The sequence below is a fragment of the Bubalus kerabau genome, chromosome 5 (assembly GCF_029407905.1).
Source record: "Bubalus kerabau isolate K-KA32 ecotype Philippines breed swamp buffalo chromosome 5, PCC_UOA_SB_1v2, whole genome shotgun sequence".
NCBI classification, from domain to species: Eukaryota; Metazoa; Chordata; class Mammalia; order Artiodactyla; family Bovidae; genus Bubalus; species Bubalus kerabau.
This window is the reverse complement of record NC_073628.1, coordinates 43,425,238-43,450,661: the sequence shown is the minus strand read 5'-3', so window position 1 is coordinate 43,450,661 and position 25,424 is coordinate 43,425,238. Positions and strand designations below refer to the sequence as shown.

Genomic DNA, 25,424 nt, shown 5'->3' with positions numbered 1-25,424 from the left:
TCAGAGTCTTTTCCAATGAGTCAACTCTTTGCATGAGGTGGCCAAAGTACTGGAGTTTCAGCTTCAGCATCATTCCTTCCAAAGAAATCCCAGGGCTGATCTTCAGAATGGACTGGTTGGATCTCCTTGCAGTCCAAGGGACTCTCAAGAGTCCTCTCCAACACCACAGGTCAAAAGCATCAATTCTTCGGCACTCAGCCTTCTTCACAGTCCAACTCTCGCATCCATACATGACCACAGGAAAAACCATAGCCTTGACTAGACAGACCTTTGTTGGCAAAATAACGTCTCTGCTTTTGAATATGCTATCTAGGTTGGTATAACTTTCCTTCCAAGGAGTAAGCGTCTTTTAATTTCATGGCTGCAGTCACCATCTGCAGTGATTTTGGAGTACCCCCCAAAAAAATAAAGTCTGACACTGTTTCCACTGTTTCCCCATCTATTTCCCATGAAGTGATGGAACCGGATGCCATGATCTTCATTTTCTGAATGTTGAGCTTTAAGCCAACTTTTTCACTCTCCACTTTCACTTTCATCAAGAGGCTTTTTAGTTCCTCTTCACTTTCTGCCATAAGGGTGGTGTCATCTGCATATCTGAGGTTATTGATATTTCTCCCGGCAATCTTGATTCCAGCTTGTGCTTCTTCCAGCCCAGCGTTTCTCATGATGTACTCTGCATATAAGTTAAATAAGCAGGGTGATAATATACAGCCTTGACGTACTCCTTTTCCTATTTGGAACCAGTCTGTTGTTCCATGTCCAGTTCTAACTGTTGCTTCCTGAAGCCCCCCAAATATCCATCTCAAAGAAGTGCCCGGGGGCCTTCATAAACCTGGGGTTCAGTCAGAGAGCAGCAGACACAGTAACCTCACTTCCTATCGCCAGTGGGAATCCACATCACCCTCATAAAACTCACAAGCAAATTAGAGTCATGAAAAAATATGCAAGAGCAGGAGGAAATGCCTTCCAGTCCCATAACAGCTAATCAGCTTTAATTGTAGTTTCGCTGCTGACTGCCCCCAGCCGTGGCTCCTCTCTGCTGTTGCAGCTGATTGGTGGAGGAAGCAGGCCACAGCATAAGCCTTCAGCCCAAAGCATGATGTAATGGTGGTGGAACAGAAACCTTTACTGTTACACGTGTGTCTGCTAATCCTTCCTTCCAGCAGCAACACTGCTCCAAGGAAACATGGTTCCGTGCATGTCATGGGCCAAGCACATAATCGCAGAGGCACAAGCACACCTGTTTTCTCATAGGCTGATGGGCCCGGTGCTAACACAGAGGAGCAGTGGCTGAACCACTAAGGTAACTGGCTGTATTTGGAGAAGCAGAATAATTCCATCTCCAATCAAATCAAGTCAACTCAGTCAAAAGTGTTAGTCGCACAGTCGTGTCCACCTCTTTGTGACCCCGTGGACTGTAGCCTGCCAGTCTCTTCTGTCTGTAGAATTCTCAGGCAAGAATACTGGAGTGGGTAGCCATTCCCTTCTCCAGGGTATCTTCCCAATCCAGGGACTGAACCCAGGCTTCCCACATTGCAGGCGGATTCTTTACCATCTGAGCCACCAGGGAAGCTCAACTCAGTCAACAAACTGTTTAACCTGGCCACTCTCAGGATCAGTTCAGAGCAAAGAGTGTGAACTTTAGAAGCATATGGATCTGGGTTGCACTCCTGGTTCTTCCATCCACCTGCTGTGTGACTTTGCCTAACTACCTTTCTAGCCTGTTTTCTAGTCCATAAAATGGGGATAACATCATAGGATTGTTAACTCAGGGTTACAGTGGGGATTAAATGAGACGATCGGTACAAAGTGCCTGTCTCAGTGCCGGTGGGTGCTCTTGTTATTGTTATTGGTGATGATAGTTTTGTGCTTCCGCCTGTATTAGCTGCTTCCAAGTGTCTAGTTCGCACTACCCCGAGTTTGTTAATTAACTGATGCTCGAGAAACCGAGCAGGAAATGCCCTTCATGTGCTAAAATGTATGGCACCGACTCTAAGAGAGAGGGGAGAGCTGAATGAGGTAGGGTGTCAGGGAAGACCTCCTGGAGGAGGTGGCCTCGACTGGGGATTGGAAGATGGGAGAGGAGCATGTCAGAGCACGCTGGACAGGGGTCCTAATGTGGACCAGAATGTGACAGGCACAGTAAGCGTGCCTGCTGGGGGCGGGGGGCAGTTTGGTGTGGGGAGCGCATGGGGCTGCAGAGGCAGGAGCCTGGCCTGAGCCATCAGAGGCACGACTACGCTGGACGTGGTGACATCCCTTCAGCCCCCCTCTGCTGGACGAGCTCCCGACCACCCTCCAGGGCTTGTCTCCAGGATCGCTCCTGAACTCTCTTGTGTCACCCTGCCCCATGAACAGATAACAGTGGTAATAATGAGAATATGTAGTGTTCCCTGAGCACTTCCTGCATGCCAGTACCCGTGCTGAGCATTTCACACCGGCATTTCAGTGAATCCCACCGCACATGACACGTCCCACATCCCATTTCTTAGGTTGGAGAAGTGTCCTGCGCGAGGCGGAGGCCCCAGATCACCTGTACACGTTAATCCACGTGTCTTTGCTGGTCGACCCAGAAGCGCATTTCTTTTCGGGCTGCCTAATGGGGTACACCTTGGCACAAAGTAGGAACTCATAAATGTTTGAACAATGAATGAAAAGAGAGTGTCAAGTATACAGCAGGAATCTGCCAAGAGGGGCAGGGAGCCCTCCTGTCGGGAAGGCTTAGTTTTTGAGGAGCCGGCCACTGGGAAGCCTGGGTCTCTGGACAGCAGGAGGCTGGGGCCGGGCCCAGCCTGACAGGCTCACTGCCTTCAAGCCACTTGATGGTGTGGGTTCTCAGTTGCTAAGTCATGTCCGACTCTTGTGACCATGGACTGTAGCCCACCAGGCTCCTCTTTCCATGGGATTTTCCAGGCAAAATTACTGGAGTGGGTTGCCATTCCCTTCTCCACAGGATTTGATGCTGGAATCTATTTAAATGTCTTATCTCTGGTGCCAGTCTCTGATGCCAATAAGTTTTGTCCTGGGTTGAGCCCACAGGTGAAATTCAGCAGCTGGGCCAGAGATGCTCATTCAGGGAAGACGATAAGATAGGTGAGGTCAGGGGTGATGGTTGAAAGCTTAACCCTGCTGCAGCGTAGGCACCGACCAATCAAAACAGTCCCAGACCCTTCCTGCTAGAGCAGGATGTTGAAGCCACCCACTTTGCCAAATGTTAACCCATTGTTTGTTGATCTTGGGGAGGTTCCAAAAGTTCCCTGGGAGAAGCCAGAGGAGGTTGGGAGGGGCACCTGGCTGGGGGGAGTAGTCAGAGAAGTGGCTCTGTAGCAATTCAAATATTTCAAAAGAGTCACAACTGGCAGTTTCCTCCCTGAGTGTCGTAGCCAAATACCCCAAGGTCACTTTCTGCTAAGAGAATCAGCCATTTTTCAAAACCCCCTTGTCCTATTTTGAAGACTTTGTTAAAACTTGATGATATGGGGCTTCCCTGGTGGTCCAGTGGTTAAGAGTCTGCCTTGCGATGCCAGGGACACCAGTTAAATCCCTGGTCCAGGAAGATCCCATATGCCGCAAGCAACTAAGCCCAAAAGCCAAGCCCACGTGCTGCGACTCCTGAAGCCTGTGCACCTGGAGCCGCAAGAGAGGCCACCACAGTGAGAACCCAAGCACGGAACCAGAGAAAGCCTGCATGCAGCAGTGAGGACCCAGCGCAGCCAAAAAATCGAATAAAATAGTCTTTAACAGCAACAACAACAAAAACTGGATAATATGACCCAACACTTTATTTGACTAGGCATACAGAAACCATAAATTCTCAATGCAGTAAGAAGGATTAAGGACTGCCCCCCCGCCCTTCCACCACTATCAACTTCTCCATGTTGTACAAACCTTACTCCTACCTTAGGACTCCTGGTATCCCTTAATATGGAATACCATATTAATTTCCATATTAACATGGAAATTATCCAGGCCAAGAGCCTGAGTGCTTTCTCTTATAGAGTTCTAATACTTTTCCCTTATACCCTAGTGAATCATTTTTGGCCTGTCCTATTTTGGAAGCCACAGTAAAGCTAAAGTACCTACATTTCTTCTCTGCAAACTTGTAAATCTGAGGTTGCCTTAACATTAGTTTCAGGGTGAAAAGAAGCTTATAGAAGTATTTTTTTTTAATCCCTGAAATTACCAGTTGCTAAACAGTCATACTTTTTCCTGAAATACCAAAGAAGTTGGTGGCAGTCAGCCAAGAGAAACAGCCTGTAGAGAGACTTGAGCTGTTATTAAAAGCCAAGTGGTCATTAACAAAGATGACATCATAATTAAATGTCCTGGCCTGCTTGGGATCCTGGGCCCAAGGGGAGACAATTCCAGTCTTTACTAAACCAGTGAAGACTCACCTGCCTAATAGTGTTTAGTGAAAGTACGAGATGTTTCCTGCAAAAGGATCAGGGACCTCGGTGTCATACCAAGCTTGCAGAGGTGATGGCCAGCACAGGGAATTTGTGAACTGGTGACTTTGGGCTTTGATGAAGAAAACTGGGAATTTTATGTGCCCAGAGTGCTTTGCAAAACACCATGAGTCGTATTTTCAGAGCCGAGCCTATCCTAAGACAGGTTTTTCTTACAGTTCCAGCAGTTCTGAGAGGAGGAACAATGCCTCAGGATTTTTATAAGCCGAGTCATCATTGTTCCTTTATAAAAACATAACTGCAGCCCAGAACTCGTAGTTTCAGAGATTCCCAAGTTAACAAAACAAAAATGAAGAGGAATTGGGAATAGCCAAGGAATCTAACTTTTATTTACTTTTCCCCTCTATTTCTCTTTTTTTCCCACCCTTCCTTCACCAGCACCATCCCAACTCACATTTTCTGAGGTCCATCTCACCAAGTTCCTGGCAGGGTGTACACAATATAAATGGCAAAGATGCAGCCGCTCCTGAATAGAGACGCAGAAGGAAGAGACAGACATGTGGACACAAGGAGGGGGGATGAATTGGGAGATTGGAACTGATGTATGAGCATTGCCATGTGTGAAACAGATGGCCAGTGGGAAGCTGCTATATAGCACGGGGAGCTCAGCTTGGTGTTCTGTGGTGACCTAGAGGGGTGGGATGGAGAAGGCAATGGCACCCCACTCCAGTACTTTTGCCTAGAAAATCCCATGGACTGAGGAGCCTGGTAGGCTGCAGTCCATGGGGTCGCTAGAGTCGGACACGACTGATCGACTTCACTTTCACTTTTTGCTTTCATGCATTGGAGAAGGAAATGGCAACCCACTCCAGTGTTCTTGCCTGGAGAATCCCAGGGATGGGGAAGCCTGGTGGGCTGCCGTCTATGGGGTCGCACAGAGTTGGACACGACTGAATCGACTTAGCAGCAGCAGCAGCAGAGGGGTGGGATGGTGGGGGGCAGGGGGCAGGAGAGCCATCCAAGAGGGAGGAGATATATGTCCTTATATAGCTGATTCACTTCATTGTACAGCAGAAGCTAACACAACATTGTAAAGTAACTACACCCCAATTTAAAAAAAAAAATGCAGCCTGTGATCCACTCTTGGTTCTGTCACTTACCTCTAGTCAAAGAAATCATCAGGAAAAAAGTTATCACGCCGAATGGTTGTAAGATGCATCCTGGTTTAAGAAATGATAAAATATGGGCCAATAGCTGTGTAACTTCAGGAGCATCAAATAACATCTGGTGCTCAGTTGTGTCCTCTGGACAGTAGAGGGTACAAAACCTCCTCACAAGGTGATTGTTAAGGATGGCGTGAGATTGGGTATTTATTAGTCCTTTTCTTAGAACTGATGATAGCATCAGCTAGGTGGGATGATCTTGAATCGCCCTGTCATTGTTAAATTCCTTGTAAAGGCTCGGTGGTAAAGAACCTGCCTGCCAATGCAGGAGACCTGTGTTTGATCCCTGAGTCAGGAAGATCCCCTGGATAAGGAAATGGCAACCCACTCCAATATTCTTGCCTGGGAAATCCCACGGACAGACGAGCCTGGCGGGCCACAGTCCATGGGGTCACAAAAGAGTTGGACACAACTTCATGCCTAAACAAGAAGAGGCACTTGTATTCATTGTAGATGAGGCATTTTCCAGCTGGTGGAAGAATGGGAAGAGTTGGTGCTTCCTACCCATTCAAGCTCCTCCTTCCCAAGGAAATCTGGGGACACTGGACAGCCATAAGTGTCAGTTAGTTTTTACTTATCACCTACACAGCCTTCGCTTCTACAAGGAACCTTCATCACCTGAGGCTCATTATGAAGAGAGGGCTTAACCCATGTTGCCCCAGGGATCATCAGCCTTGACTACAGTGGGGGTCATCAGTTCAGTTCAGTCGCTCAGTCGTGTCCGACTCTTTGCGACCCCGTGAATCGCAACATGCCAGGCCTCCCTGTCCATCACCAACTCCCGGAGTTCACCCAGACTCACGTCCATCGAGTCAGTGATGCCATCCAGCCATCTCATCCTCTGTCGTCCCCTTCTCCTCCTGCCCCCAATCCCTCCCAGCATCAGAGTCTTTTCCAATGAGTCAACTCTTCGCATGAGGTGGCCAAAGTCCTGGAGTTTCAGCTTTAGCATCATTCCTTCCAAAGAACACCCAGGGCTGATCTCCTTCAGAATGGACTGGTTGTATCTCCTTGCAGTCCAAGGGACTCTCAAGAGTCTTCTCCAACACCACAGTTCAAAAGCATCAATTCTTCGGTGCTCAGTCTTCTTCACAGTCCAACTCTCACATCCATACATGACCACAGGAAAAACCATAGCCTTTACTAGCAGTATTAATTACTGAATTAGTTAATTAAGGACTGTTCTCAGTCCCCTACGGAATCCTCCCCCCTTGGGGTTTCTGGTCCCTTCCTTGTTAATGTCTGCCACCCATGGAGCCACTCTGGGCTGACCCCTTCGGCCACTGCCAGGGTAAGAAGGTTGAGGGCACTTACACTGTTTTCTAGGCAGTTCTAGGGCAGCCCTCATTCAGCAGAGCCACCCGGAGTTCTACATGGAAGAGGTGTCTTTTTTTCACAGGGTGTTGCTCTTCACCACTTCAGGATAAAGGCAGGGAAGTTGGACTGCTCATATCCCCCAGTATCCCTTACGAGAACAGTTCCTACAGCTTCTGCCAGCAGACACTGTCTCCAGAGGGTTTAACCCGGCCAGGGAGCAGATTCCATGACGTCTTACTTACCCCCCGTGTCTCCCTGCCGGTGCCCAAACCAGAAAGGACCATTCTGTGAAAGACACTGGTCAGACGATAAAAAGATAAGCCACAGACTGGAAGAAATATTTACAAAACACACGTCTGATGCAGGACTTGTATCCAAAATATGCAAAGAATTCTTTTAAAACAGCTTTATTGAGTTACCATTCACATACCATACAAGTCACTCATTTTAAGGATACAGCTCAGTGGTTTTTGGAGACAATCTGGTTTTAACTTTTTAAGTTGTAGTCAACTATATATCTATAAAACAAAATTTGGTTAAACTATTTTTAAGTGTACAGTTAAGTGGCATTAAGTACATGCATAATGTTGTGCAACCATCATTACTATCCATTTCCAAAACTTTTTCGTTGCCCTAAGTAGAAACTCTGTTACCATTAAGTAATAACACACCCACAGCTTCCCCACCACCCAGCCTTTAGTAATCTCTAATCTACTTTCTGTCATGATGAATTTGTCTATTCTAGGTATTTCCTGTACATGGAATCCTATAATATTTGTCCTCTTGTATCTGGCTAATTTCATTTAGCACAATGTTTTCAAGGTTCATCCATGAAGTAGCATGTATCAGAACTTCATTCCTTTTTATGTTTGAATAATTTTCATTGTATTTATACACATTTTGTTTATCCATTCATGGGTTGGTGGACACCTCTGTTGATTCCACCTTTTGGCTGCAGTGAATAATACTGCGGTGAACCTCTGTTCAAGTCCTTGCTTTCAGTTTCTGGAGTGGAATTTGGGGGGTCATATGGTAATTCTGTGCTTAGCTTTTTGAAGAAATTCGAATCGTTTTCCCACAGAGGCTGCAACACTTTACATTCCTACCAGCAAGGTACAAGAGTTTCAGTTTCTCCACATCTTCACCAACACTTGTTATTTACTTTTTTTTTTTTTCATTATAGCCATCCTAGTGGGTGTGAAATGGTTATCTCAGTGTAGTTTTGATTTTATTTTCCTTGATGGCTAATGGGCTTCCCTAGTAGCTCAGACAGTAAGACCCAGGTTTGATCCCTGGGTCAGGAGAATCCCCTGGAGGAGGGCAGGGCAAGCCATTCCAGTATCCTTGCCTGGAAAATCCCATGGACAGAAGAGCCTGGCGGGCTACAGCCCATGGGGTCACAAAGAGTCAGACACGACTGAGCGACTAACATACACACAATGACTAATGATAGGCTTCCCAAGTGGCTCAGTGGTAAAGCCAATGCAGGAAACGTGGGTTCCTTCCCGGGTGGGGAAGAGCCCCTAGAGAAGGAAATGGCAACCCACTATAGTATTCTTGCCTGGGAAATCCCATGGACAGAGGAGCCTGGCAGGCTACAGTTTGTGGGGTTGCTTAGCAACTAAACAACCATGATTAATGATGCTGTATATTTTTTCATGTGCTATTGGCCATTTGTATATCTTCCTTGGAGAAATATCTAAGTCATTTGCCCATTTTTCACTTGGGTTGCTTTTCTTTTTGTTTTGTGTTGTAGAAATTACAGATTCTGAATATTAAGCCATTATTAGACCTGTGATTTCCAAATATTTTCTCTCATTTTGTAGGCCGTCTTTTCCCTTCATTGGCAGTTTTCCTTTATGCACAGAAGTTTTTAGATGGAGTCAGTTTATCTAATTTTTCTTTATTGCTGTTGCTTTGGTGCATGTCTAAGAATCCATAGTCAAACCCAAGGTCATTAAGATTTACCCCTGTGTTTTCTGTAAGAGTTTTATGATTTTAGTTCTTATATTTAGGCTGTTGATCCATTTGAATTAATTTTTGTTTTGGTGTGAAGTAGGAATCCCCTTGAATTCTTCTGCACATGGCAATACAGTTGTCCCAGCATCCATTCTTGAAGACACTATTCTCTCTCCATGGAATGGAATTGGCATCCTTGTCGAAAACCAATTTTCGTAGATGTATGGATTTATTTCTGATTTCTTGATTCTTTTCTATTGATCTGTATGTACTTATGCCAATACCACACTGTTTTGATTACTGTAGCTTTATAAAAAATGGTTTTGGTTGCTCAGGGTGCTTTGCTATTCCATATGAATTTGAAAATTGACTTTCCTATTTCTGCAAAAGAGGCCATTCAAATTTTGATAAGGATTGCATTAAAACTGCAGATCTAAGAACTATTAAAACTAAACAATAAGAGAAAAAGAATAAAGAAGGCAAGAATTTTTGAACAATACCTTTCTAAGAAGATGTACAGGTGAAAAGCATATGAAAAAAAAATGTTCAACATCCTATGTCAATAGGGAGTTACAAATTCAAGCAATAATAACATACCACTACATATGGTGGGCTACATCCCATGGGGTCTCAAAGAGTCGGACACAACTGAGCAACTAACACGCATATCTATTACAAAGACTAAAATTTTTAAAGCTGACAACACTTGCTGGAGAGGAGGTGGAACAACAGAAACTCATTCGTTGCTGGTGGGAGTGCAAAGTTTTGCAGCCACTATAGAAAACAGTTTGGCAGTTTCTTAAAAAGCTAAATATAATTTTACCATGCATGCTCAGTCGCTTCAGTCGTGTCTGACTCTTTGCGACCCCGTGGACTGTAGCCTCCCAGGCTCCTCTGTCCATGGGATTCTCCAGGCAAGAATACTGGAGTAGGTTGCCATGCCTTCCTTCAGGGGAATCTCCCTGACCCAGAGACTGAACTCCTGCCTCTTTTGTCTCCTGCATTGGCAGGTGGGTTCTTTACCACTAGAGCCACCTGGGAAGCCCCTCAAGGGATACAGAGCCAGCTAAAAGAGTTTTCGATGGCCAAAACTGGAACAGTTTGAGCGAAAAAAAATAAGACAGTATTGGATTATAACCCATAGCCTAAAACAAATAGCCATGAGTTCATTCTAATATAAATAAATGACTGAGTAAATAAATAAGTGAGGGAGAAGAGGCAAATCTCCTATGTAGAAGTCCAAGAAAGGCGTAACTTCACAGTGGAGAGACCTGGCAAGCACTTCTTCAGCCACGTCATCTCGGTCAACAGCAACAATGATAAGTTGCATTGTTCATATGTGCCTTGATCTGATGTGTTAAAAATGTCACTTTACCTCTGTGGTCTTCCTCCTCAAAACCCATGAGCCCACTTCTGTCATGAGAGAAGCAAGACACAAATTCCAGTGGAGGGAGACTGTACAAAATACCTGACCAGTCCTCCTCAAGGCACTCCAAGGTCATGAAAACCAAGGAGGGCCTGAGAAACTGTCAGAGCCAAAAGGAGCCTTAGGCGACCTGATGACTACATGGAATATGGGGTCCTGGATGGGATCCTAAAAGAACAACGAAAAAAGAAACAGGTGGAAAAAAAAAACTAGAAAATCTGAATAAACCAGGGACTTTATTTAATAATAATGTGTCATTGTTGATTCATTAATTCTAACATATATACCAAAGGGATGGAAGATATTTACTAATAGGGCAAACTGGATGAGGAGATATAAGGGAACTTGGTACTATCTTGTCAATTTTTCTATAAATCTAAAACTGTTCTGGGGACTTCCCTGTAGATCCAGTGGCAAAGACTCTATGCTCCCAATGCAGGGGCCCTGGGTTCAATCCTTGGTCGGGGAACTGAATCCCACACGCTGCAACTAAGATCCGGTACAGCCAAATGAATAACAAAAAACAAATAAATGTTAAAAAAAGAAAGAAAACTGTTCTAAAAATAAAATACATTTTTAAAAAGAAGTATAAACCGAAAAACCCTGGCAATATACATATTTTCCATGTTTTTCTAAGAGGAATCTAGACTCCAGAAGAGCCAAGATGACTGACACAGGATGGCCTGGCTACTTAAAAGGCAGCAGTGGGCTCTGTGCCCAGGGCCCTCGCTGCTGAGTCTCAGTGTCTATGGCTGGCCTGGGGATGGAACCGCCGCTGCTCCCGGGTTTCCTGCACACCCACTTACGTGCATGCGTTTCTTTCCTGTTCTCCCCAGGGCATGGCCTTTACACTTGAAGAGAGGCTGCAGCTTGGGATCCACGGCCTCATCCCCCCCTGCTTCCTGAGCCAGGACGTCCAGCTCCTCCGGGTCATGAGATACTACGAGCGACAGCAGAGTGACCTGGACAAGTGAGTGCCGGACGTCTGTTCTCTCACCCAGCACTGGACTCAGCTGTCTGCTGTGGTCCTCAGGCAGTGTTTTGGACACTAGCTAGGAAAGGCCGAGAGCCCCGAGAGAGCCCAGACCCAGCCTTGCCTTCTACAGGGTGATGGTCTCCCCGAGGGACAGGGCTTGTTGTGATCGAGCCATGGTCCGTGTGTCCTGGAAGGACTGAGAAGGTTGCCTGAACTCCAACCAGGGGGATCTGGTTGGGCCTTCCAGAAGTGACGAAATCAGAGTCAGCCCAGGAAGCACCAATAGTACCAATGGAAGTACCAATGGACTTCAGCATTCAGCAGTGGGGTTCCCGGAAGGATTTCACTCAATGGGAAGGAGGGGAGCAAAAATGTAGGCCTATACGCAAAGAGTCAGACACAAGTGAGCACGCACACATGTAGAGAACTGTGGACACAGCAGGGGAAGGGGAGGGCGGGACAAATTGGGAGAGTAGCACTGAAACATCCATTACCATAAGTAAAATAGATAGCCAGTGGAAAGAGCTCAACCCAGTGCCCTGCGACAGCCTAGAGGCGTGGGATGGGGCTGGGGGTGGGAGGGAGGTTTGAGGGGGAGAAGACATGTGTGTACTTCTGGCTGATTCACGCCGTACGGCAGAAACCAACACAACATTGTAAAGCAATTATCCTCCAAGTGAAAAAAAAATTTTAATCTATAGGAAAAAATATAGGGACAGATGGGTTAAGGAAGCAGTACTGTGGCCCAGGTTCCTGAAATATAAGGAACGTGGTGGAGCAGAAGGGAAATGGACAGGGTCATCTTGGGCGGACCTGGGATGCCATCCGTTGGAGGTTTAGGGAGAGTCCTGCTCCCCTCCGGTTTCTCCCAGTGGGGATGTTGACAAGAAGAGTCAGTGGTGTTCACAGGGTCAGCTTTACCTGTCTTACTAAAGAAGGTAGTGACCTGGCAGGTCTCGTGGCTGTGAACTTTGGCACAGCCAGGATTTGAACGCAGACAGTTAGCTCCAGAGTCTGTGCTTTGAACCTCTCTGCTACACCATAGCTAAGAGGTATTGAAGCTTAGTGGCTACAAAACTATCCTGAGTTCAGATCCTCATTCTATCACTTAAGAGCAAAAGTTCCGTAGTTCAAAATGAAATTCGCCTTCCTAAAGATATTAAACCCTAAAAATCGAAGTCCAGAATCCTCCCCTTTCCAGTTCTGTCCAGCGAGATGGGCCTCACCCACATGCTTGAGAAGACCTGGGGGCAATGGATGTGCCTGATCCTGTGAGCTCGAGGGGGCTTGCTCCTGAGGACCTCTCTGACCCATTCATTACAGGAGCCCCTCATTCCAGCAGGTGCTTAGGGAGAAAGGCTAAGGAGGCTCCCCAGCTTATGGGTAAAGACAGTGGTGTGCTGGTAAGTGTTTAAGGACCGGTTCTGGGGGCAGGGGGTGAAGATTTAAAGCATTTGCCAATTTCATGATGCAGATACTCCCGCCAAGGTCAATTTCAGTTTATCAACTTGACATCACTGAATGCGGAATTGAGAAGAGATGTGATAGTAGCCACTGAGTAAGGGAATTGTTACACTCGTAATGAGCTAAGATCCTGACTATTCTAAGCATAAATACCCCTTTCCTGAAAGTGCCTTCTAGAGCATAGTAACGGACTAGTGCCTTTGGTGAGGAAGAAGAGGCTGAAGCCCCAAGAAGTTACAAGACTTCCTCAAGGTCACACAGCTTGTGAACAGCAGAGCTGAGATTCACACCCAGGAAGCTGACGCCTCGCCCAGGGATCATTCCCCTGCCAGATCATTTTTGTCACCCCACTCCATGCCAGGGCCTCATGCGCCCTCATTATCTCTCCAAAACTTAAAGGTTGTGATATCAGCTGCCACTTACACCTCATTGGGCTACCGCAGTGGCTTGGCTGTAAAGAAACCACCCCCAGCGCAGGAGCTGCAGGAGATGCGAGTTCAGTCCCTGGGTCAGAATGATCTCCTGGAGGAGGGCATGGCAACCCACTCCAGTATTCTTGTCTGGAGAATCCCATGGACAGAGGAGCCTGGCGGGCTCCAGTCCATGCGGTCGCAAAGACTCAGACATGACTGGGCAATGAACACTTTCAATTTCACACCTCACTGGGAATTTCAGTCCCTAAGTTTTTTTCTCCCAGACTGTTCTGTGTGAAGTGTGAATGAAAGGCCCTTTTCCTGGCTTACTGATTTCAGGCTGCAGGAAGTAGGCATGTTTGCAACATGCTTCCTGAGATCACTTGGTGCTCAAACACTTGTAAACTCTACTTGTGACAGGAACCAGGCCTGTGTGACAGGAAGGACCAGTTCATATATCACCGGCCCGCCTAGCATTTTTCCCAACCTTCCCCCAGCCCCAGAATGCTGTTATTCTCCTGTCATTCATTACTGTCCACATAACTATAACCTAACTAGCCATCTTGCATCATGGCTGAGAGCACAGATTCTGGAGTTATATTGCATAGGTTCAGATCTCTTGGTGAATTATTTCATTTTTCTGTGGCTTGATTGTCTCTAAAATGGCCAGATAGCAATTATATCCCAATGAAAAAAAATAAAATGACCAGAATTATATTACCCACCTTACAAGTCATTGGGGCGTTCCCTGGTGGCTCAGACAGTAAAGAATCCCCATGCAATATAGGAAACATGGGTTCAATCCCTGGGTCCGGAAGATCCCCTGGAGAAGGTAATGGCAACCCACTCCAGAATTCTTGCCTGGAGAATTCCATAAACAGAAGAGCCTGGCAGGCTACAGTCCATGGGGTCGCAAAGAGCTGGACATGACCGAGCGACTAAGCACACATCAAGTCATTGGGAGGCATGTTCCCCACATCGAATCAGTTAATGAAACCGTTGGGAATGGCACCTGCATAGTGTAATAATAAGGGCCATTGTTGTTGTTGTTGTTTTTGTTACTCACTCAGTCGTGTCCGGCTCTGGGTGACCCCATGGACGCCATAATGCAGGTCATATTCTCCACATTTCCTAGATGGTGAGACTCATGTTCAGAGGAGATGGTGATTTGCCCGTGAAGGTGCCGTTGCAAGTAGCTGAGTGGGAGCCCTGGGTTTCTACGTCGAGGGCCGTCCGTGCTGCCATGTGGGGTGTTCATGTCATCAGCTTGGTTCTTGCCTCTTCTCCCAAGGTACATCATCCTCATGACGCTCCAGGACCGGAACGAGAAGCTCTTCTACCGCGTGCTGACCTCAGACGTGGAGAAGTTCCTGCCCATCGTGTACACGCCCACCGTGGGGCTGGCCTGCCAGCACTACGGCCTGACCTTCCGCAGACCCCGGTGAGCGGCCTGGGGCCAGGGCTTAGGGAGGGGCCGTCTCCTGGCCGGGTTCAGTCTTCCCTCTGGCCTTGCTTGCTGGGACCCTGGAGGGGCTTCCTGGGAGGAAGCAGCCCAGCACGACATTTGTTTTGAGCTTTTGCTCTGGGAAATGAGCCCATGTGCAGAGAGGTGAGCTGAGACAGTGTCTAGCAAGGGGACCTTGGAGCCTCTCCACCTCCAAATAAGAAACACCCAACATGTTGTTCAGAGTTGGCCCGGGAGGTATTTCAGCTTGTTTTTCTCTCCTTTATCCACCCACCACGTCCTTCCCTCTCCCCCTCCAAACCCCACTTTCCCAGTCATCTCCAAAGTGCAGACAGCTCTCCTGCTAATTCAGGTCAATGAATAATGGAGTGCTGGATACCAGAGATTGAATTCTTTTGCTGATTCAAAGAAGCAGCATTCCTTTATTTGGGCTCGACCCAGATTCCACTCAAAATGTCGCTTTATTCGGCAATAATCTGGCATGGCATTTTCTTTCGGAGCCAAAGAATTTGGGGGAAGTTTTCTAAAGAGATCACCTGTTTGTTTTCTTCATGGTGAGTTCAGCATATATATTTTTAAAAAAGGGAAAATGGAAGGATTTTCACGAAGTGCTCAGTGCAAGGTAATTGTCAACACGTAGTTCTAGCACTGATGATTAAAGAGCTCCTGAGTTTATTATGTGTCGTGGGACATTGTTTCAGCCTGTGTTAGAATACTGTGCACAGATGTGTAATTTACATTTACATAGAATTTATAAATCTGTGTTATAAATCATGCACTGTGTCAGGAACATGTCATCGTGGATCTAGAACATCTTTCGTTAATTTGGATAAGCAGTATTCAGTTCTGAAGCCAGCATTTGGAATGAGCACTGCAGGCCCGGGGAGTTCCCAGCGTTACCTTGGTAGAGGGCAGCGTGTCCCACTTCCTCTGGGTGGGCATGTCCACCTGCTGCAGCATATTTGACCTCATCACGCAGAGCAGCCATGTTTCTGCCATCCTGGGGGCAGGGGACAGTGCGCCCAGACTCCAGAGCCGATCTGGTCTTCAGCCTGTCTCTTTCAAGGGGAAAGAGAGTCATACCTGAAACCAATACTGACCGAGACCTTGGGGGCTGATGGCACATTTCTGAAGGATGCAGGACCCTGTTTAATACCTCCCAGTTCCTTGCAGAGCCTCCTTCACACAGCTTGTGTGCTGTGCTCTGTGTGCTCAGTCATGTCTGACTCTTTGTGACCCCATGGTCTGTAACCCACCAGGCTCCTCTGTCATGGAATTTCCCAGGCAAGAATATTGGAGTGGGTGGCCATTGCCTACTCGAGGGGATCTTCCCGACCCAGGGATCGAACTTGCATCTCTCACATCTCCTGCATTAGCAGGCAGATTCTTTAACACTGCACCAGTGTCACGGCCCTCCTCTGTGGCTATCAGCAGCTGCCCCCGGCTTAAAGAAACAAGAGCCAACATTTTGACGAAACTAAGCCTGGCACAGCCCAGCTCGTCCTCAGAAATCCCGTGTTCTGGCTACCCTGGTCTAGTCTCCTTCCCCACGCATGTCTGGCATTCTCTGCAAGCCTTTGCCCATGTCGTCCCCTCTGCCTCAGATTCCTGCTTTCTCTCCTTTCCTCATTCTCTACCCAGCAAAACTCAGGTTATCCCCATCTTCCAAGGGTCAGCTTCTCTGATCTGATCAGAGAAACCCTCCCTGATCTGCCCCAGTCTAAACTCTTCTCAGCCTCCACCCCCACCCCAACCCCAGTCCATTACACATATTTCTATTCCATAGTTTTATTTTTGGTGCTTATAGTTTTAATTATTTGTGTGCCAGCCTCCTCTGTTGTATAGTAACTAAGTCATGACCGACTTTTGAGACCCCATGGACTGTGTAGCCCACCGGGCTCCTCTGTCCATGGGATTCTCCAGGTAAGAATACTGGAGTGGGTTGCCATGTCCTTCTCCAGAGGATCTTCCCAACTCAGGGGTCAAACTGCATCTCCTGCATTGGCAGGTGGGTTCTTTACCACTGAGTCATCTGAGAAGCCACCAGCCTCCTGTACTGGGACACAAGTTTCTAGACGGAGCTGGAAAGGCATCAGATCCATTGGGCCAGTAATTGACACTCTGATGGGACAGTGTCACCTACTGAGTGAGAAAAAGAGCTAGGTATCCACAATGAGCTCTGTGTTTTCGTCTCCCTGACGCTTAGGCAAGTTTCTTAACCTCTCTCGGCCTTGATGCCCACATTTATCAACCAAAGGCAATAAGGCTGCCTACCTGAAGTAATCATTGTGAAGGTGAAATGTGATAACGTGGCCGGGTTCCTGGCATCCGTGCTGTTTCCTTCAGCAACTACCATAGGAGGAAGGCAGGACTGATATGTGCAGAGTTATGTTACACGTCTGTATTTTTCAATGTTGGTGAAGAAAATTGAGTCATCAAACATATATTGAACTAATGTGTAATTACAGACAAGATCTGGCTCTTCCAGATTCACTGTTTCCTGAAATGGTCCTTTAACCCTTAAGCCTTGCAGCTGAGATTGTACAGAAACACACGGCCATCCCACTCCCCACTCCCACTCCCAGGCTGTCTGGAAGCCCTTCTCCCCAGGCTCTAATGGACTAGACTGTGAATTCAGCTGTTGGCTTCAGATAAACTAGTATCAGGCTAGTGATGCTTTTGAGCAGTGCTGCTAGAGAAGACTCTTGAGAGTCCCTTGGACTGCAAGGAGATCCAACCAGTCCATCCTAAAGGAAATCAACCCTGAATGTTCATTGGGAGGACTGATGCTGAAGCTGAAGTTCCAATAGTTTGGGCACCTGGTCTGAAGAGTCAACTCATTGGAAAAGACCCTGATGCTGGGAAAGATTGAAGGCAGGAGGAGAAGGGGGCAACAGAGGATGAGATGGTTGGATGACATCACCAACTCAATGGACATGAGTTTGAGCAAGCTCCAGGAGGTGGTGAAGGACAGAGAAACCTGGTGTGCAGCAGTCCATGGAGTTACAAAGAGTCAGACTCGACTTAGCAACTGAGAAAACAAGCAAACTGGTGATGGTAGTGGAGAAGGAAATGGCAACCCACTCTAGTATTCTTGCCTGAAGAATTCCATGGACAGAGGAGCCTGGTGGGCTACAGTCCATGGGGTTGCAAAGAGTCGAACACGACTGAGCAACTGACACACACACACAGTGATAGTAGAGTTTTCCTCCAGGGTCTGCTCCAGAATCCAGAAATTTGAATTAATGAGCATTTTTGAAGCTGCTGGGCATCATGTTACAAGCTGTGAAGTTACCTCCAAAGATCAAAATACAGTTCTTGACCTAAAGCTATAAGTTGAATATGATAAAAGTTAAACAGCAACAAGAGATTTAATAGGGACAAAGGATTACAGGAGTGAAAGGGAGAGGAAATTTGTTTTTCTTGAGGGCAGCAGGAATGCTTCACCGGAGGGATGACATCTGAGCTGGTCCTTGAAGGCTGAATAGGAATTCCATGTGTGGAGAACGAGGCAAGGGCATTCCAGGAAAGGGCGTGGTTTTATCAGCTCTATAGACAGCAGGGCAGTCAGCTCACTCAGGTATCTCCCCATCTCCTCTGCCTGGCATGGAGGACCTTTACATCCATTGGCTGATAATGGATCTTCCCCAAGTGCTGGAAGGTTCATTTGGAAATGGTGTCGTTCATTTCACAAATGAGCAAACTGAGGTGGCGGAGGAAGGGAACGTGTCTGAGATCACAATTGTCAAGCAATTTGTAAAGTGAGAGTTCTGACTATGGGAACTGGGGAAAGCCACACCAAGGAGATGACATTTGAGCTGGGCCTGAAAGATGAGTGCGAAGAACTGAGACAGAATGTCTTTGTCTACAGTGACCCAAACACGCCCACCTTCCCCTGGAAAGAATGTAAGGCCTCTGAGACCTCACAGTGGGTGAAACAGCAGACTAGAGGGGCGGGGTAGGAGAATTGATCAGTGGTTCTACCTAAAACGTGGTCTCCTTCTCACCATGCAAGGGGGTTGGCTTAACAGGGAGCTGTTTCACACTCAGGTCCAGGCCTCACCGGTGGTTCTCCAGTGCGTTAGTGATGGAGAGGATCATAACAGCAGAGTGGGGGTTCATGTGGGTGGAAACCACTTGAGCCCAGGAGCCAGGTCAGCCTCAGTTGGGTATAGGGAGGGTGCTGCCGTAGGTGGACATGTAGCATGGAAAACAGATGTGTGACAGTCCCGGCAGGAGACCGGCAGTTGAACTAGAACCAGGAGAAAAGTATCATCGTAATACCTGCTGGCTAAAGGCCAGGCACTATCCTAAGATCTTTACATACATTGTTGTTCAGTCGCTAAGTTGTGTCCGACTCTGTGACCCTATGGACTGCAGCATGCCAGGCTTCCCTGTCCTTCACCATCTCCCAGAGTTTGCTCAAACTCATGTCCATTGAGCCAATGATCTATCTAACCATCTCATCCTCTGCTGCCCCCTTTTTTTGCCTTCAATGTTTCCCAGCATCAGGGTCTCACTGGAGTGAGTAGGCTGCTCACATCAGGTGGCCGAAGTATTGGAGCTTCGGCTTCAGCACCGGTCCTTCCGATGAATATTCAGGGTTGATTTCCTTTAGGATGGACTGGTTTGATCTTCTTGCAGTCTATAGATAAACTTATCTAATTATCACAGCTCCCCTAAGAAATAGACACTGTTATCAGCCTATTTGTAGATGGGGAAACTGAGGCACAGAGAAAACTTGCCCAAAGTCATACAGCTCATAACCAGCAAAGCCAAGACTCGGACCCACACAGTCTGAACCAGAGTGTGGACAGGTAAGCAGTACATCACGATGCTTGCTGTAATTTGGGGCTATGCACGTTAGGTGGGTATTCAGGAAGGGGTGTCCTTGCCACTCCTGGAACATGATTGTCTGGGGGGTCTCAATTGGGGGTTGCTGTATTCGTCTCTAGAGCCTCTCCTGGAAGGGCACAATCCCCTCATCCAGGGCTGAGGCAGACACAGGCAGAGTGAGCCGGCGCCTTGGGTTTGTCAGTGGCTAATTGGCACTTGCCATCTACCCATCTGCCTCTACAAGGATTGAGTCTTGTGCTGCCGCAGCTGCTGACCTTCAATACACCCTGAAAGGAGTTCAAGGTGGAAAGCAGAAATGAGGTGCTCTGTGCTCAGGGGGGAAAACACAGGACAGGTCTTCAGGTCGTCTTTAGATATTTTTCAGGATCGGACTTTATGAGCCCAATTCTTCCATCTCTCCACATCTAGAAAAGCACTAAAATCCATGGTGACGACTGTTCCTCGTGACTAGCTAAGGCTTCCTGAGACTAGTAGGAATCTTCTGGAAAATATGTGCTTGATTGCATGTATTCCCCCTCTTCACCAAAAATCACATACTGACCTTTCCCTCCTGCCTCTTTGGAGCAGTTTCTCAGGGCTATCTGAGGTGCTGTCTCCTGGGCTGCAGTCCTTACTTTGCCCCCAATAAAATTTAACTCACAACTCTCACGTTGTGCATTTTTTAAAGTCAACAGATTTATCCCACATGCTCTGGGTACAGATTTCCTGCAAATGCTTTGCAGAACCTTTCCTCAGATGATAACCCAGTCAAGCTACCTGACTTGTGACCTTCCGAGCAGCTGCTCCAGGCATCCATTTGGCCTCTTTCCAGGTGTTGACTGCATCCCTGTCTCGCTCCTAAGGGAGAGTCTGGGCCCCACCCCAGCCCTGAGCGTCCTCTGAGCCTGGCTGGGCAGGGCTTCACAGATTAGCGTCAGACAGGAGGCCAGCCCGAGGGCAGGAGGGAGAGAGCCAGCACCTCTTCAGTTCTGAAATGATAAACGTTCCTGTCAGTCCTCTGTGAAAAGACCTCCCCCTCCCCCGCCACCACCCCCAAAGCTTATTAGATCCAGCTGAGGCTAAAATGGGCTGCCCTGGGGTCCAGCGGTAAAGAATCCGCCTGCCAACACAGGAGTTATAAGAGACGTGGGTTCCATCCCTGGGTCAGGAAGATCCCCTGGAGAAGGGACTGGTGTTGCCCTGAAGGCAACTGGAGTTGCCCCCTCCAGTATTCTTGCCTGGAGAATCCCATGGACAGAGGAGCCTGGTGGTCTGCAGTCCATAGAGTCACAAAGAGTTGGACACAACTGAAGCGACTGAGCATGCATGAGGCTGAAATTGTCACTCTGACATCCCTGGTGCTCTGCATCACCTCAGAACTCCTAGGGAGATGCCCAAGTATCTCAAGGACACCTGAGTGCCCCGGGCATGTGAAACACAGCAGAAGGGTCTGGGCTCCGTGGAGCCTTCTCAGGGGCTCCAGGGGCTTCTCAGGAGGGCTCTCAGGGGAGAGCCTTCCTGCTTCTCCCCTGTACACGCTCTGCTTGTACCTCCATGGGCCGTGGGTCCTGGCTAGCTTGGCCTGAAGGTCTTCAGTGTGTGACTCAGAAGAAGCGGAGGGGAGGCACGAGGAATACAGCTGAATCCCACAGCGAGGGTGGCGAGGAAGCCAGCATGGCGTGGGTAGCTGTCCGATGTCAGCCAAGATTCTCCTTTCAGGAGGCTGCCTCCCTTGAGCTGGCCTGGGCCTCCCCCTCCTAGTCCTCCGTGAGCTCCAAGTGATGTGCACGCGTGCACACACACACACACACACACATACACACACACCTGTAGACCTAGCGCTTCCCAGCCTCCCTGTGGGATCTCACCTGTATGGGTGGCAAGGGCTGGGTTGCAGGTAGTTTAAGGAGCATAGCCTTTGAAACCAGGCAGACTTGACCTTGAACCCCAGTTCCAAAAAATTACTTTCGACAAGTAACTGAGCACCCTGTCAGCCTCCTCGTGTGAAGTGGGAGTAACACCTGTCCGCATGGCCACTTGTGAGGACTAGGCAAGATGCCACGTGAGGAGTGTCTTTGTACGTGCTCGGCTCTGATACGCGTGGCCCCCCAGCCCCTCCCCACCCCAGCCGATCCTCTGATGCAGTCACCCCGCCCCAGAGTCTCAACCGCTGACTTCTGAGAGCGTCTCAGGCCTCTGAAGTGCCACCCACACTGACCTTGTGAAGTCAAAGTTGCTCCGTCGTGTCCGACCCTTTGCAACCTCATGGACTGTAGCCCACCAGGCTCCTCTGTCCATGGGATTCTCCAGGCAAGAATACTGGAAGAGGTTGCCATGCCCTTCTCCCAGCAGATCTTCCCCACCCAGGGCTTGAGCCTGTGTCTCCTTAATCGGCAGGCAGATTCTTTGCCATCTGAGCCACCAGTGACCTTAGTGATCTGTATTTGTGCCTAACTAGTGGAGAAGTCAATGGCAAGCCACTCCAGTACTCTCGTCTAGAAAATCCCATGGATGGAGGAGCCTGGTGGGCTGCAGTCCATGGGGTCGCTACGGGTCAGACATGACTGAGCGACTTCACTTTCACTTTTCACTTTCACACAATGGAGAAGGCAATGGCAAGCCACTCCAGTGTTCTTGCCTGGAGAATCCCAGGGACGGCGGAGCCTGGTGGGCTGCCATCTATGGGTCGCACAGAGTCGGACACGACTGAAGTGACTTAGCAGCAGCAGCAGCAGCATGGATTCATCAGCAGACACTCGTGCAGAGTTAATAAGTTGAGGGTAGGAAGTGGGACTTGGTTTCCCCTGTCGAGCCTCGGGGAAGATCCCTGAGGACAAGTTCACATTTGAACAGAGCCAGCAGCCCTGGCCCTGTGCCAGGCTCTTTTCTTTTTTAATCTGAAGACAGATGCGCTTCTGCACCCAGTCCACTAACAAGTACACGGGGTATTAACAGCTCCCATTTGCTGAGTGCTCACAGGCTCCTGGCAAGCATGGCTTAGGTGCTTAGATCCCTGAGCCCTACAGCAGCCCCGCAGGGTGCTTGTTTCTTAGATGAGAACTAGCTTGTCTAAGACCTCACAGCCGCCCTATAACCACACCCTGTTCGTTCCTGCGTTCCTAGTCCAGCTGCTGTGGCCCCTTTAAACACGACCCCTCACAGGCAAGCACATTCTTAAGGGACGCACAGGAGGGACACACTCACAACAAACACCTGGAGGGCAGGATCCCACGGTGGTCAGAGCCCCGGGCTGGAGCCCCAAGGGGGTGGATCAGCTCCCAGGGTAATGGCCGTGTCACCTCAGAGCCCAGCTGCTCCCTGTCCCTGGGCCTGGATCCCAGGTCCCTCTGCCAGACTGTTTCAGCTGTGCGGCCGGAAAGGCTCCCGAGTGCAGAGTTAGCCCAGGTTGGCAGCTGGTCCGCTTCCTGTCCCATCTGGCCCTTTTAGTCCCCCAGCCTTGGGGTTATGAGCAGAGCTCTGGGTAAAGGGTCGGGAGACCCGCATTCTAGCCTTTGCACCCCCTTTCTGGCCTTGAATCCTTAGCAAGTCACTTAGCTCCTTAGACTCAGGAGAAGGTGGTGGGCTGGAGTGCATGGCTTCTGTGATCTCTTTCAGCGCTAAACATTCAGCATCTAGTAACCCAAACCCTGAACTTCCCTGGTGGCTCAGGAGTAGAGCATCTGTCTTCCAATGTAGGAGACACAGGAAATCCAGGTACGATCCCTGGGTCGGGAAGATCCCCTGGAGAAAAAAATGGCAACCCACTCCAGTATTCTTGCCTGGAGAATCCCCATGGACGGAGGAGCCTGGCAGGCTTCAGTCCAAGGGGTCACAAAGAGTCAGACACGACTGAGCGACCAAACAGCAACAACAACCCAAACTCCATAACCACATTGGAAGTAGGATATTCAGCTGAGCCATGGTCACGCTATGGAGCTGAGCTGCAGTTTCTCCCCATGAAAAATTAAGAGGTCAGTTCGAGCAGTAGTTCTCCGTGGCAGCTGTGCACTGAGAGCCTCTGGGGGCTTTTAAGCGGCATCTGTGAGGTGGGCCCAGGCAGCTTTAGTTTTCAGAAGCTCCCCAGGGATTCTGGTGAGGAATGGCTAAGCGGGGTGATCTCTGAAGTCCCTTCCAGCTTGGATCCTCTGTGACTTGCTGAGGGTCGATAACCTGCAGCCCAAATCTTCCAGGCCCAGATCTTCAATACCCAAGCCTAATACATTGAAGACAAGGGGAATTTTCCCTGGTGGTCCAGTGGTTCAAGACGCCACACTCCCAATGCAAGGGGCCGGGTTCAATCCCTGGTCAGGGAACTAAGATCCCACATGCCCCAACTACCAAGCCCTCGAGCCACAATTGGAGAAGCCCACAGTGAAGCCACAGTGAAGACCCAGCATAACCAAAAATAAATAGATAATAGAAAATTTAAAAAGAAAAAAAGGTTAGGGTCGTGATAATGTTAAAGAAACGTATCTCCAGCTCAACCCTCAGCAACCTCACTGTTGAGCCCCACTGCCAAGTGCCCTCATGTCTCATGCACACAGTGAGTGGGGGTAAGTGGGCAGGCGGGTGGAAGGGCCTCATACGTGTTCTCCCCCCGTCCCTGCCCCCAGTGTCTTCCTGAAGCCTCTGTTACTGCACAGAAGTCACCCATCTCCCCAGCTGCAATCCATCCTCTGTCAACAGCTGATGAGACAGGAAAAAGCCTCAGGCCAAAGGTGACCCATCATTTGGGTGAGGATGTGACCAGTGCCGCCTGGCTCAAAAGGGAGGCCAGTCGGAATCCTTCCAGGAACTTGAACGGACAAACGGGAAAGGTTATATGGAGAGAATTTTCCAGGTAGGAAGGGAAATCAAGGCCAAAGGATGCTGCGATTTAGACTTTCGACTCAGGTCATGATAGATCAAAGGCAAACGCTGGCTATAAAGGAAAAGGAAAAAAGAACAGGAAGTATAGGAACAGATCTGTGGAGGGAAGACAGGGAAAATGGAAAGAAAGAGGGAAAAACAGGCAGAGGGAGGGACAGTCCCCAGAGCTGCCTCAGCTCACCCTGGCTTTCCACTCCAGTTCTTCACAAATTTACCATAAACTCTGTTTCTCCAAAGGTGACTTAGGTGAACCTCTGATTTCGGTCACTGGAAGAGCCAGGCTGAAAAAGTGTTGCGAAATTAGATGGACCTGATCAGTCCCCTGATCTCCTTGGTGGACAGAGTTAACAGAGTAAAGTAGGGTGTCTCAAACTTCTGTTGTTATCATTGTTTAGTTGCTAAGTCATTTCCGACTCTTTGCGACCCCATGGACAATAGCCCGCCAGGCTCCTCTGGCTGTGCACTTTCCCAGGCAAGGGTACTAGAGTCTCAAACTTTAGGTTGCGCTGAAGTCACCTGGAGGGCTTGATTCAGAGACTTGACCTAGCCACCAAGTTCCAGACACTGCTGATGCTGCTGGTGTGAGGACCACACACTGAAAACCGCTGGATTAGGGACTTCCCTGGTGGTCTAGTGATTAAGAATCTGCCTTCCGATACAGGGGATTCAGGTTCCGCCCCAGGTCAGAGAACTGAGATCCTACATGCCAAGGGGCACCTAAGCCCGTCACCACAGCTGCTGAAGCCAAGCGCCACAGCCAGCGAGAAGCCCTCGTGTCTCAATGAAAGGTCCTGCCTGCTGCAGCTAAGACCCAATGCAGCCAAAAATAATACATATTTTTTGAAAAAGAAAAGAAAGCCACTTGATCGAAGGCTGATGAAACGTCACTCACTGAGAAATGAATTAAGATGACCTGAAGAAAGCAGAAGTAGGTATTTCCAGACCCCACTGTGCATTCGCAGAAAAACCTAGGAGTCCTGAGATGGAGGTTTTGGTCTCAGTTTTAGAAGTGCTGTTGTTGTTTAGACGCTTAAGTGTGTCCAACTCTTTTGCAACCCCATGGACTGTAG

The 25,424-nt window shown here is 48.5% G+C and overlaps 1 protein-coding gene and 1 long non-coding RNA gene across 4 annotated transcripts in view; one reads left to right on the top strand and one right to left on the bottom strand.

Moving 5' to 3' along the window:
• ME3 (malic enzyme 3) overlaps positions 1–25,424 on the top strand; it is a 218,055-nt gene that overhangs the window by 91,793 nt on the left and 100,838 nt on the right. For all 3 annotated transcript variants that reach the window (XM_055581563.1, XM_055581562.1, XM_055581564.1), the window contains 2 exons: positions 11,168–11,301; positions 14,476–14,625. In XM_055581563.1, coding sequence (XP_055437538.1) covers positions 11,168–11,301; positions 14,476–14,625 — 284 coding nt within the window. The remainder of the gene's footprint in view (positions 1–11,167; positions 11,302–14,475; positions 14,626–25,424) is intronic.
• The window catches only part of LOC129652676 (uncharacterized), a 49,196-nt gene continuing 43,739 nt past the window's right edge, over positions 19,968–25,424 (bottom strand). The window contains exon 4 of the long non-coding RNA XR_008714676.1: positions 19,968–20,474. This is a non-coding gene — a long non-coding RNA (uncharacterized LOC129652676). The remainder of the gene's footprint in view (positions 20,475–25,424) is intronic.